This window comes from Onychostruthus taczanowskii, unplaced genomic scaffold (genome assembly GCF_017590055.1).
Source record: "Onychostruthus taczanowskii isolate IOZ18803 unplaced genomic scaffold, ASM1759005v1 scaffold8, whole genome shotgun sequence".
Lineage (NCBI taxonomy): Eukaryota > Metazoa > Chordata > Aves > Passeriformes > Passeridae > Onychostruthus > Onychostruthus taczanowskii.
In genome coordinates this window covers 11,597,572-11,609,964 of record NW_024505892.1, presented here as the reverse complement: position 1 = coordinate 11,609,964, position 12,393 = coordinate 11,597,572, and the positions used below count along the sequence as shown (strand labels likewise).

Genomic DNA, 12,393 nt, shown 5'->3' with positions numbered 1-12,393 from the left:
TTCAGAGAAGAGCCAGCTCCTAAAACAGTCACTTCTCTTTTTTGACAATGTCATGTTTCCCAAAATCCTTTCATTGAAAAACACTGTTTTACAAATAAACATTGCATATATCCAAAGTATCAGTTTTGCTTCTCTCTCTTCAGTATAAACACCAGGAATGGATTGAATAGGTCTCTCTCCTCTGTCCATTGCCATAAGGTTTCCTAGAGAGGGTGGGAAAAAAATTAAGCTTGTTTTTACAGAAGGCTAAATTATTCTCAGTAGAAGGAGGTAAGCTAAATATAACATTTTAGTCCCAAAAGCATGCATCTGACAATTGGAGGACAAAATAAGCAGACCTTAGTATGCATTGCTTTAGTCTTTATTTCTGCTTCTTTTTACCCCCAAAACAACTCCATGTTAAGGAAACAAGTTTGTTTGTTGTTTTTCTTTTTTAATTAACTGTGAGTGGCACAATTATTATAATGTGGTTTTCAGTCAAAAAGATGTTAAACTTAGGAACTGAGAAGCTTAAATTCCAGTTTCAATCTCTCTTCCGCTGAAGTCAGTTGCTTTATTATCTGATACACATGAGATGGCAATTCACATTCACGTCTTTTCAGTAAGATGTTTTGTGATGAATCAACAGTGATTTCTAAACCCAAAATATTCATATTTCTTTGGCTGCCCAATTCATGTTTATCACTGCATCCTGGTTTTCCCATGGCGAATTGCTATGTCATGTTCTCTGTCCTTCAGAAACATGGGCAGCAAGTGGTACTAAAACAGCTTTTTCATATTACAGAAAGGAGCAGTCCTGTGTTCTGATCGATCTGATGAAGGAATATCAGAGCTTGAAGTCAACAGTAATGAAAGTCATAGACAGTGCTAACAGTGCTTCTGTGACCAAATCCATATGGAAGGATCATGAAGATGTCAGGCGAATATTATCGAAGGTAAGGACATATATTTTCCTTTGAGGAATTTTAACAATTTTTTTATTGAATTTACTTTTTTTTTTTAAGATGCCCTTGAGCTGTGTTTAAAGCTCCTTGAATTCACTGTTAAATCTTGTCACACTGACATTCAGGGTTTAAATTGTGCTGATTATGGTGAGGAAAGAATACAGCCCTTTTTTGCATTTTGGTGAGATCTATTAATCTGTTGTTAATGGAAATGCAGATTCTTAATATATGGAAAGCATAAGTGGAAAATAGTGGAAAAGTCATTATATAAAATACATTGAGAATATATTCCTATCATAGTATGAAAGGATAGTTCTAGTCAACATTCTTCATTGTTTTTCTATATTGGGTAAATTTTAGAATAGATAAAGGGCCACCAAAAAAACCATGAATTGCACACATTTCCGATGTGTAAAATTTTTATGTCTCTCTCTTTCCCTGAGAGGACTTCAGCCATGATGTATATTGCTGATACTAGCCATTGAGCAGAGATGAAGTATTTGGATCCCTACATTGTATTAATTTCATTGAATTGTATTTCAAAAATACTAAATTCTGCTGTCCATCAGCCTGCCAGGAAAACCAGTTCTGAGTTAAATTCTTTCTGTTCCTTTGGAGGGTAATTTAATTTGGAAGCCTATTGAGCGCTTGATTAAAAATCTTTCAGTCAGATCTGTATAAACCTTATTCTAAACTGCGTGTATTTATGGCCTCTTCTAATAGACCTCTTGAAAGAACAAAAAAGCCAGAACAGAGCTCACCAGTCTAAAAAAGAATTTAATGTAATTTCCACATCATTTCTTTGAGCCTTAGGCTGAGGAAAATTCCCCACTGCAGCCATGGCCACATCTAGGCCTGAAGAAGTTCAAGTGCAATAAATGTTTCGGCCATAGTGCATACAGATTAGTAGCTTATTGTTAAGTACTGCTCTCTAGTACTTGCTGTAGAAAAAACATAAGATTCTTACTGTGGTCTGTTCTCAACATCTCACCTTTTCAATGACAATGTTTTAAAGATTTCCCTATGCCTAGGGTTGCAAACTTAGTAGCCCTATGATTTTGTCTAGTTCCTTTCAGAACTCATCTGTACTTTTGGTTTCCAGAATGCCTAGTAGTGATGGTGTTTTTAATCCTAAATTTTATTTGCAGTACCCTCTGTTTACCTTGCTATGACTCCTGAAGCGATTATTCAATAATGAAGAATGGAAAGGCAAATAAAAAAATGAAATTTCCCTAAGTCCAGAAAATATCTGGTTACCAAGTGGAAGAAATACAAAATTTGTTACTGTCACCTGTGTGATTTATTTGTAACAATCATCCTATATGATTATGCTCATGAGTAAACCATGTCAGTTGCTTTGTATTTTGTGGAATAGTTCAATATTAGATATGAGAATTAACAAATTCAAATTAGCAAATTCAGAGCTAGGGATGGCTACCTGGAGAACTGATTTTTATTTCTTTCTTTAAGGCTTCATTAAACAAACATTTATGTCCACAGCATGAAGCTGCCAAGAATGATCTGTGTGATAAACAAAAAGACCTGGATACTTTCACTAATAAAGGAAAACATTTGTTAGCAGAACTGAAAAGAGTGCACAACTGCGACTCCACTGAACTGAAAACAGATATGAACTCCGTGGTGGACAAATGGCTAGATGTAAGAATCTGGGGTTTATATGACAAATATAGTTTTTAAGTTAGGCTAAGCTGACAATATTTCTATTTTTTTAGGATCTAAGAGTATAATTGTTTAGTAGAATTTACTTTGAAGTGTTAATTCAAAGTCTTAGTCAGAAGGATTTGGCGTCCACTGTATGCATGAAGTTGACTACTGTATGACCTAAATTTGATAGATTTTAATTTATGTATTACAGCAGTGTATGAATGCTACTACTGTAAATTTGCTCACACATTAAGACTCACATTTACTGCATACCAGCAATACTTTATAGAAGTAAATTGGACTAATAAGTTCGGCAGTAAATTACATTAAGCTAAATATGTTGAGAAAGACTTCACTATAGGAGAGAAACATAACATAAAAGCTAGTTACAGAATCATGGATGGTTTGGCTTGGAAGGGACATTAAAAATATGGTTCCAACCCCTTGCCGCCAGGGCAGGGGCAACTTTCACTACACCAGGTTGCTCAACGCCCCATCCAACCTGGCCTTCAACATTTCCACGGATGCATCTGCAATGGCTCTGGATAATTAGTTTCAGTATCTCACCAACTTCATGTTAAAGAATTTCTACCTAATGTTTTACATTTTCACATTTATACTGCTTTATTACCGAATTACTACATTACAATAAGAAGGAAAAGTGTTGGTTTTTTTTAAAAAAAAGTCAAGTTTATTTGAACATTGAACTCTTTTCCAGTAAAAAATATACAAATATTTGGAAAGAGACACATAAGATTTGTGTTCATTTTATGATCTGGGTAACTAAATTGAAATTAGAATTCAGAACTTAGAACTAAATCCAATAAAATTATTTTACCCAGGCTTACTAATTATTTTTTATGCATTTGTCTTATAACTGTCTGCAAAATAGAGTCTAAAATTAATTTTTGAATGGTATTGATATAGCCTTCTTTCCTAAAAGGTGTCTGAAAGACTTGATGAGAACATTGACCGACTGAGCATAAGTGTGTCTCTATGGGATGACATCCTGAAAACTGGAGATGAATTGGATGGATGGTGTAATAAGTGCATTTCTCAGCTGAATGAAGGCATCAACAACTTCAGTAACAGTCAGAGAATGGAACTCCTCCTGAAAGATTTCCAGGTTCTTACCCATAAATCAGTGATTAAAATGCTGTGGACCAATATGTCAAGAAATGTTCAGCATAGACAGAAGATACTGCTGTTGCAGACCTCTGTGTTCTCTGTTCAAGTGCTGGTACCCAAGAGCTAGCTGAGAGCATTCCTGTCCTTTTTATTAGAAGGTGTTTGCTTCTGACAGAAATGGCACATCTTACTAAATCTAAGCTCCATAGTTATTTTGGCTCTTGCAGTTATATTTGGTTCTAGTAATTCTGTTCCAGTAAAAACCAATGGAAATTTTAGACAACTTCAGCTAAAGTTCAGCAAAAAAATGAGTAGTTTCTAAAACCTCATCCGGGAAAGCAGGTTCTCCAGACAATAAAAGAGATATCAAGATAAATTGGCATAAACTGAGCCATATTCTACTTCATTTGGAATAAATTACTTCCTTAAGAAGATGCACAGTGAACATATTCAAGAATTGTGGTAGAATATTAGCATTAATAAGTCAGTATTTTGCTCAAGGTTAAGCTTTATCAAATGCCTTACATAGCAATCCAACCACCTAAATTCATTGCTGTTAAAACCAATTCAGAGTAAAAGCAGACTACCCAAACCACAGGTGCACATGATATGCAGGAGAGCCAGAATAGCAGGTGTGATCACTGAGTGTACGTTTACAGCCACAGAATGCACAGTACCTTTTTTTGGCACTCTGTTTTACAAAGGCAAGAGGAAGAGCAGTTTGGTGACAGCAGGGTCCTGCCCTTTCAGCAATCAGAAATAGATGAGCATGGACACAACAATCAGTTCACTTCTTCTGTGGCCTGAATTCAGTCATCACTTTCTTCACTGCCCACCTAATATTATATCCTCCCTAGAACAAAATGCCCCCTAACTATTCTTCTTGGCATTCAGGGCAGATGTAAAGTTCGGCAATTTAATCTTTCAGTGGAACCTCACACCCCCAGTAGGTACTTCCAGTCAAATAAGCAATGACATTTTCATCTTTATTTTCCCAGTTTCAACAAACAAAAGATTTTAGAGCATTTTAAATGGTATAATTTGTATGGTTATTTTAAAGGAGGGGAAAATTACTCTGAACTGAGTCTAATAAGGAAAAAGAGATGTGAGATTTTTAGAGCACAAAATTAGTACACATTGTTTTCCTTCTGGTTGCTAAACTGTGTTTGCATTTTCTTTCAATTTTGAAATTGATTGAGAATACTTCTGAAAGTCTGAAAGCTTCTTGTAGTTTGGTATGAAACTTTGACCACATCTCTTTTACAGTCTGAAGTCAAGAATAAAGAACTGAAGTTGGAGCAACTTAGTTCCAAAATTTCAGAACTCAAAGAACTGACCCATAGTCAAGAGCCTCCTGCAGATCTCCAGGTAAAATAAAGACATTGGTAACCACAGGTTGTGCTCAAATAACAAAAAAAAAATTCTGAAATTTTTGTCTTTCCTACACCGCCTTTTTCTTTCAAGGTGACAGATGTAGCATTATTATTTATATGTAGCATAACTATTCTTTGTTCATATTTCTCTAGGTAACCTTGATTTTTTTTTGTATCAACAGTATGTCATAAAGTAATTGAACATGAGGGTTGTAGGAGTATTTTTTAATAAATCAAAATAGAAGAAATAGTTTATAATGTAGCTGATAAGATATTCTCTACTCTGTGCAACATTAAGCTGTATGACACGTGAGTGCATGCACAGCTTGTTTCCTTGAAAGGATTATAAGGCAGTAAAATATGTTCATTTACTTTGTTACCCAAAAAGTATTCCTCAGTGGACTAGAATGAGGGCCCTGAACTAGCTCTTACCAAAAAAATGTAAAACAATGAACACAAAGGTGAGCTGTTAAACTTTTGGCCAGATACTTATTTCTGTGTTCTAGGGCCATCTCAAAACCAAAGTATTATTATTTTGGCATTTTGATTTCAAACAGAAATTGGTGTTTGAGATTATTAAATTAATGTCAGAAATTTAAAAAAAGTAAGATTACTTCTGTAATTTCCATGGGCAGGGATATTATCTTGATACATATCAGGTTTTAATGGAAGTTAATGTAACACTCAAACCTTGTCCACATTTTGGAACAGGCTGCCCAGGGAGGTTGTGGAGTCTCCCTCTCTGGAGAAGGAAAAAAACCCATCTGGATGTGTTTCTGTGTCACCTACTGTAGCTGACCCTGCCTTGGCAGGGAACTTGGACTAAGGAATCTACAGAGGTCCCTTCTAACACAAAGGATTCTGTGAATCTGATTTATATATAGTACCCTATTATGACTGATTAGATTTACTTCTATTAGTGATATGTGCTCAGCTAACATCTACTATAATTTTGCATATTTCTGACTTTGAACAGGTTAAGGGGCAAGATTCTACCTTATTTTTTGTACTGTCTTCAATTTTCGCCTGCCTTATACTGTGGTACTTTAAGCCTCAGTGCTCTTAAGGCTCACTCCCAAACTGATATTTATTTTTATCAAGATGTTTGAGTGTAGGTCATGTTCTGTATATATGGCAAATTAGTAAAGGGGAAATACCAACTGTTTAATTTTTCAGAAATGAATAATAACTGCAATAGTTTGCAGTCTGGCTTTTTGTAAATTAGTATTCCTTCTTTGGATTATTATATACCTAAGACTTAATCCTGAATGGTTCTAATTTTGTAGGTATGTAAGTATCTCCAGTTAAAGTTGTAAAGAGAGCAAAATTATCGTGTGCCACTTTCCTACCTTCCATTTTTTTCAATAAGCATTTACCATCATAAACATTTTTATTGCTAAATACCTTAATACATAACATTTTGGTTTTAGTTTATAGAATCGGATTTGAGGCAGAAGTTGGAACATGCCAAAGACATATCAGAGACAGCAAAAGAGACACTGAAAGATTTCAGTACTCAGAAGATGCAGTTACAGAAGCTGATTGGTCAGATGACAGACTGGCTAACTCAAGTGGAAGAGACACTGTTAAGCTGTGCACGTAACCTGGATCCTGAAGCTCTAAATAAACTAAAGGTCAATGCTGAAGAAAATCAATATACTTTTCCTTATGCATTTTCCTTATGATCTTTGGGGATTTCTTTTTTCTGAGTTTTATACTTAATTTTCCTTTGATAAAAAATGCATATCTCCTGCACAGCTGCTAGAATATTAGCAAATAATACAGTGATAATTTTCAGGGAGTTGCACCAATGAACAAAAGTTCAGATTTATTAACTTTATAGAAACCTTTTAGAAAATTTTAATAAATAATATGGTCTTGTGACAAGAACTGATTTTGTTACATTGAACTCCTTAGTCATTACTCCAGCATGTTTGCAAGTGCATTGACTCCCTTTCACTAAGTTACGAAACTCACAGCACATCACAGTAAAAGTCACTGGTCCAAATTCAATTTCAACACAAACTTCTATCTCAGTCATCAAATATAACAATTCTTTTCGCTACATCCAGGTGCTCTCTTTACTGGATGCAGTTATGCACATCATAACGTAACAAACCGCATGGAGGTATTTAACTGTGAGCACAGTTAATATTGATATATTGGCCAATTCACATTTAATTTTTAGAAAATGTTTCTCTCAAGTTGTGTGTAAAGTCCCTCTCATTCAGAATTCCTGACAAATACCAGTGTCATATTGCATCCCAGATGTACCTTCGGACTTTGCTGAAAATACCTATTTCTATTCAATATGCCTTGAAATGTGTTTATTTATAAGAGAGTAATAAATCATGAGAAATAGCACTTTTCACATTTCTACAATGGCTCTTTATTTTCAAGGATTCATCTCACTTGGAAAATTCAGAAAACACAATCCAGTGCATCTTCCCTTCATTGTGTCTGGGATGACTTACAGACCACAGGAGGAAAGAACATATGGCAGGAGTAGGAATGCTTGAGAAAAAGCCAGTTCTTTTGTTTCTTTATAAATATCATAATTATGTTGTACCTTCATTTTCAGGAAACACAAAAGGACCTTCAGCTTCAGCAAAGCAGCATCGACTCAACCCGGGAGACCCTCAACAGCCTCTGTCGCAAATACCATTCGGTAGAGCTGGAAGCTCTTGGTGGCACTGTCACTTTGTTAATAAAGAAGTATGAAGCTGTGAATCTACTCTGTTCCAGAACACAGGCCAGGATGCAGGAGTCCTTGGAAAAACATTTCCTCTGTGAGTCCTCAGGCTGGTTCATATGAGTGAGCTGTTAGCCCGCAGCGGTGAGTCATTCTGGAGTCTGCCAGAGAGTTTCCAGTGACATCACTTGCAATTGCAACTTTTTGTATGGAGCCACTCAGAAAGTCTTGTTACCAAATGTTCATTGGATAACTGCTACGAAACAAAGCATTTTAGATAAACTCAACTCTAACCATGTAATATGCATGACAATGCACCTTTCCTCACTATTAGGATTCACCTCTATCGCTTAAATACACTTTGTTTATTTGCAATAAGGAGAGGTATATAACCAAATTGAGGTATTTATACTGTAAAAGCACCCATCTCAAGTCTTTCCTGAGTTCCCTGAATAGTCAGTGGAGAAAAGTAAGCAACTTTTAGTCTTATTTATTAAGATACTGATTTTGATTTTATCTAGCATGAAACTGGGACGTGTCATAAACTGAAATTGACTGTCAAGGGCAGCCTGGTAAGACTGTTCAAATTTGGATGTTTACAGTGGAAACATCAAGTTCCTTATGAAATTAATCCTACTCCCAAGGTTACTGAAGACAATTAGACTTGTTCTGTTAGCTTTTATACACTATTCCTGAAGGATAAAAGAATTGTTTGAAACAACTGTATAATATTGTGAATAATGCTGTATCTTAAAAACTTCTCTTCTCTATACTTTTTTATTAAATAAGACTCTATGCAAGAATTCCAGGAATGGTTTTCTGGTGTGAAGGCTGCAGTAAAAGAATCATCTGACAGGTCTGGGGACAGCAAAGCTATAGAGGCAAAGCTACATGACTTGCAGGTATAGTGAACAAATTAAAATAAAACAAACAGTAATTAGTAATTTAGTATAGGAACCAATAATATCTGTAAAATAATTTGTAGATACTAACAGAGTTGTTGTTTTTGTTTTTAAAAAGGTAATATAAGAATGGTTTGAGGTAGGAGAATGTACTGGAGAGGTAATACAGTGAAAACTGGTCCCTGTTCAGAGAGATCAGAATTTAATTTCTGGGAAGTTTATGTGTAACTGTATATTCTTGTTTCTGTTTATTAATATTTTTCATTTTTTTCTTTCTATTTATTTCCTTTTCCTATTTTTATAACACTTTCACTTATTCAATATTTCAGATTAATACTGATATGTCAAAAATTGTATGTATATACTTTTGATGAGACAGAACATAAATAGCAGATACCTATTGTAAGCAGCCCTAATTCCTGAAATGTGCAACATCTTCAAGAGATTATTAAACTTCCGAGAAAGCCATGACCACCTTGGGATCAAATAAAAAACTGAGTGCTGTGAATTGCAGCACCACTTCATAAAATTTTATTTGAAATATCTGCTTAGAAACTTTTCCACAGCTAAACATGGCTGCCATCTTCTTGGAGAAATCTGACCACTTCTCATAGAAATATTACTTACCTTTAATTATCAAATCTTATGTGCTATATTCTCTCATTGCACAGGTTGTGCTGGATTCTATTAATGAAGGACAGAAAAAATTAGATGCTGCCTGCAAGGAAGGAGAAAGTTTATATGGTTGTTTACCCAAACCAGTTGTGAGCCATATTCAGGAGCAAATAGCAAAGTCTAACCAGAACTTCCAGGAATTTCTCAACCAGTGTCTGAATGACAAGAAGGCCCTGGAAGCTTGTGCCTCTCACCTGGGAAAGTGAGTAATACAAGTAGTCACAAATAGACTGCATGAAATGGTCTGGCTTCCAAAGTGCAGGGCAAAAAAGCAATATTATTTCCAGTTGCTCTAGTCCTGTTTGCTTTTTTCTTTGGAAGTATTTAAGAGAAATTGAAGTTCTCTGATAAGAAAAAAAAATAAAATCAACAGGTCTTGCTCCAAAGACATCAATTTGGTTAAAGGATGAGGGTTCATGATCATACATGCAGAAATTCTCTGTAGCTTGTGAAACTCCAAATCAGCAGTTGGGATTCCAGTAATTTAAATGCCATTTTCTGCACAGAAAATGCGTGATGAAGTTCATTTCTGCCCTTGGATTTGTAGATAGTATGCATTTTACATGTGCCTGTTCTGTTCCATTCCAAATGGACCTATTTCCTAAGAAACCAAGAAGAAAACACCCTTAAATTACTGCTTAGGTCTTCAATTTTGAGAGTTAAACTATTTTCAGATCTAACCAGATTCAAAACTGTTGCAATTGGAAGCAAAGTTAGTGTGGCAGTAATGGGTAAAACAGCAGGAGAGAGGGTGTGCCTGCTGAAACATTTTTTTTTTTGTGGAAAAAAAAAATGTTTCAGACTTAGGGCCAGAACTTGTTTTCCTGTGTTGCTGAGCAGTCAATATTCCAGTTCTCTTCTGTAGGTGAAATTGAAAACCCAGCACTTCAGGTGTTCTGCACATAAATGTTGACAAAAAAAAAAACCCACTTTTACCCATTGCTTGTTCTTAGACTAAATCATTAAGAAATTTTTTTAAAAAAGCTTTCTTTTGGTCTGCTTTTATTGGATCTAGTAATAAATAAAAGTACTGTCGCTTTAAATTTTGGAGGCTTCTGGTCTGCCTGTAGTTCCCATGATTTTGTTGAACATTTTTTGAGAGTTGCTGAATATTTTTAGACTAGTAGTCACCGTGGAATTATGTTTTGTGTACAACTCTTATTCTCGAAGCTTGAAATTGATACCCGGTCTTGTGGATATAAACTTCTTCCAACTTCACTCCACTTGAGAAGTATTTTTTAAGAGAGTATTTATCTGCTCTGTAGCTTTGAAGATCAGTACAAGAAGCTTGCCCTGTGGATGCATGACATGGAAGAAAGAATAAGCACAGAAGCATTAGGAGAGAGCAAGCAGCTTGTTTCGGAGAAGAAAAAGGAGGTGCAAAAAGTGGAAAAGTTCCTGGAAGAGTTGCTGAACTCAAGGTATATTGAAAATACATTTTCTAATACTCTCACTTTTTCCTCTACTAGGGCAGAAGTGAAATGAAATTGTTGGGCTAAAGTATGTTTTTGAAAGCTAGAGGAATGTGTTGAAAAATACTCTGTGAAAAGAGGCTGAATCCAGATACTTCAAGTTCTAATGAATTTCAACCAAATCCAATATTTGCTCTTGATAAATTAATAAAAGCTTATCATACTTCATTGATAAATGGAAACTGAAAAATGTAATTTTTAAAAATAAAAGATAAAAATATTGCTTTCAAAAGCAATAGTGAAAATTACATTTACCATTATGTCCATTTAAAAATTTTCTTTGTGTCCTGTAACATTCAGATGCAACCAGGTTAGCAGAATCCCCTTCTCCATACAGCTTGCCTCATAAAGGAGCTCAAAAAGCATTCACATTAGCTGTGAAATCTTTCTAAAATTCAGACTTAGCCAGTAGATTATGAAGTAATTGCCATTTTGAGTACACAGTTTTTTCAAATTCTCTTTTCATTATTGAACTGATGAAGGTAGAACAAAAACAGTAGTCAGTTTTCCAAGTCTCACAGCACCTTTAAAAGAAACACCCAGTCACTCCCTATAGCCTTGAGACTGATGCAAGACATTTTGGATTGATGTAAATTCCTTCTAGTCATCAGGTATCAGGAAGGGTGATCAAGTAGATTGAGATTAACTGAGGCTGTATAAACCCAGTTTTAATCCCTTTTACTGACTTTTGTACTGAATCTGAGTCATTGTCTAATCCTGGAAAAAATGACCTTTCCATCATGCCTTCCTACTTGTCCAAAATTGCAAACTTCTTAGAAGCTTTAGCAGGTACGAAAGGGTTAGCGTTCATATAGAAATGGAATGTTTGACTGCTGAAAAGAAAACTAAGGTAGCTTTTAACTTAAATGTTTGTGATAATTCTGAGCACCAAAATTCTGCAAGAAATGGCACTGCACACAAGGAAAGATATTAATCAGTACATGCTGCTTATATCCTTTCAGTCTGCCTCCTAACTAATTTTTTCAGTTAACTGTGAACTCTTATCACTGGTGGAATAGGTGTAATGTCAGCACCATTCATAACCTCTGGCAATGGCTATAATACTTCATGTTTTCTGAAACTTTTTGTCTCATTATTTTCTTTCAGGGACTCTTTTGATCAGCTCTCCCAAATGGCACAGGCTTTAAATGAAGAAGGCCATGGTGCAGGGAGAGAAGTACGTCTGGCTTCTCAACATCTCACCAGTTATCAAAACATGGTCAAAACTGTCAAGGAGAAGCTGAGGACATGTCAGCTTGCACTCCAAGAGCATCTCACTTTTGAGGAGGCACTGCACAGTATGTGGTCATGGGTGAAAGAGGTTCAAGATAAACTGGCATCATTACAGAGCACTCTTGGAAGCAAAGCCACCCTGGAAAGACGATTGACACAAATTCAGGTAAAGAAAGATAGATAAAATAGATATTACACATCAAGATTAATATTGGGTGTGGGTCACTTCAGTGGGAAAGGTGTATTTTTATAATTTATTCTTTCAATGATTATGAAGAAGAGGATCAGAATTCAAGGTTATCTTGAAAA

At 35.4% G+C, this 12,393-nt stretch overlaps 1 protein-coding gene across 3 annotated transcripts in view; it reads left to right on the top strand.

Annotated features, from left to right (window-relative positions):
• The window catches only part of SYNE1 (spectrin repeat containing nuclear envelope protein 1), a 289,742-nt gene that overhangs the window by 122,575 nt on the left and 154,774 nt on the right, over positions 1-12,393 (top strand). For all 3 annotated transcript variants that reach the window (XM_041424009.1, XM_041424008.1, XM_041424007.1), the window contains exons 41-50: positions 785-935; positions 2,445-2,603; positions 3,553-3,735; positions 5,004-5,105; positions 6,541-6,744; positions 7,692-7,899; positions 8,592-8,704; positions 9,376-9,581; positions 10,645-10,800; positions 11,959-12,250. In XM_041424009.1, the coding sequence (XP_041279943.1) occupies positions 785-935; positions 2,445-2,603; positions 3,553-3,735; positions 5,004-5,105; positions 6,541-6,744; positions 7,692-7,899; positions 8,592-8,704; positions 9,376-9,581; positions 10,645-10,800; positions 11,959-12,250 (1,774 nt within the window). The remainder of the gene's footprint in view (positions 1-784; positions 936-2,444; positions 2,604-3,552; positions 3,736-5,003; positions 5,106-6,540; positions 6,745-7,691; positions 7,900-8,591; positions 8,705-9,375; positions 9,582-10,644; positions 10,801-11,958; positions 12,251-12,393) is intronic.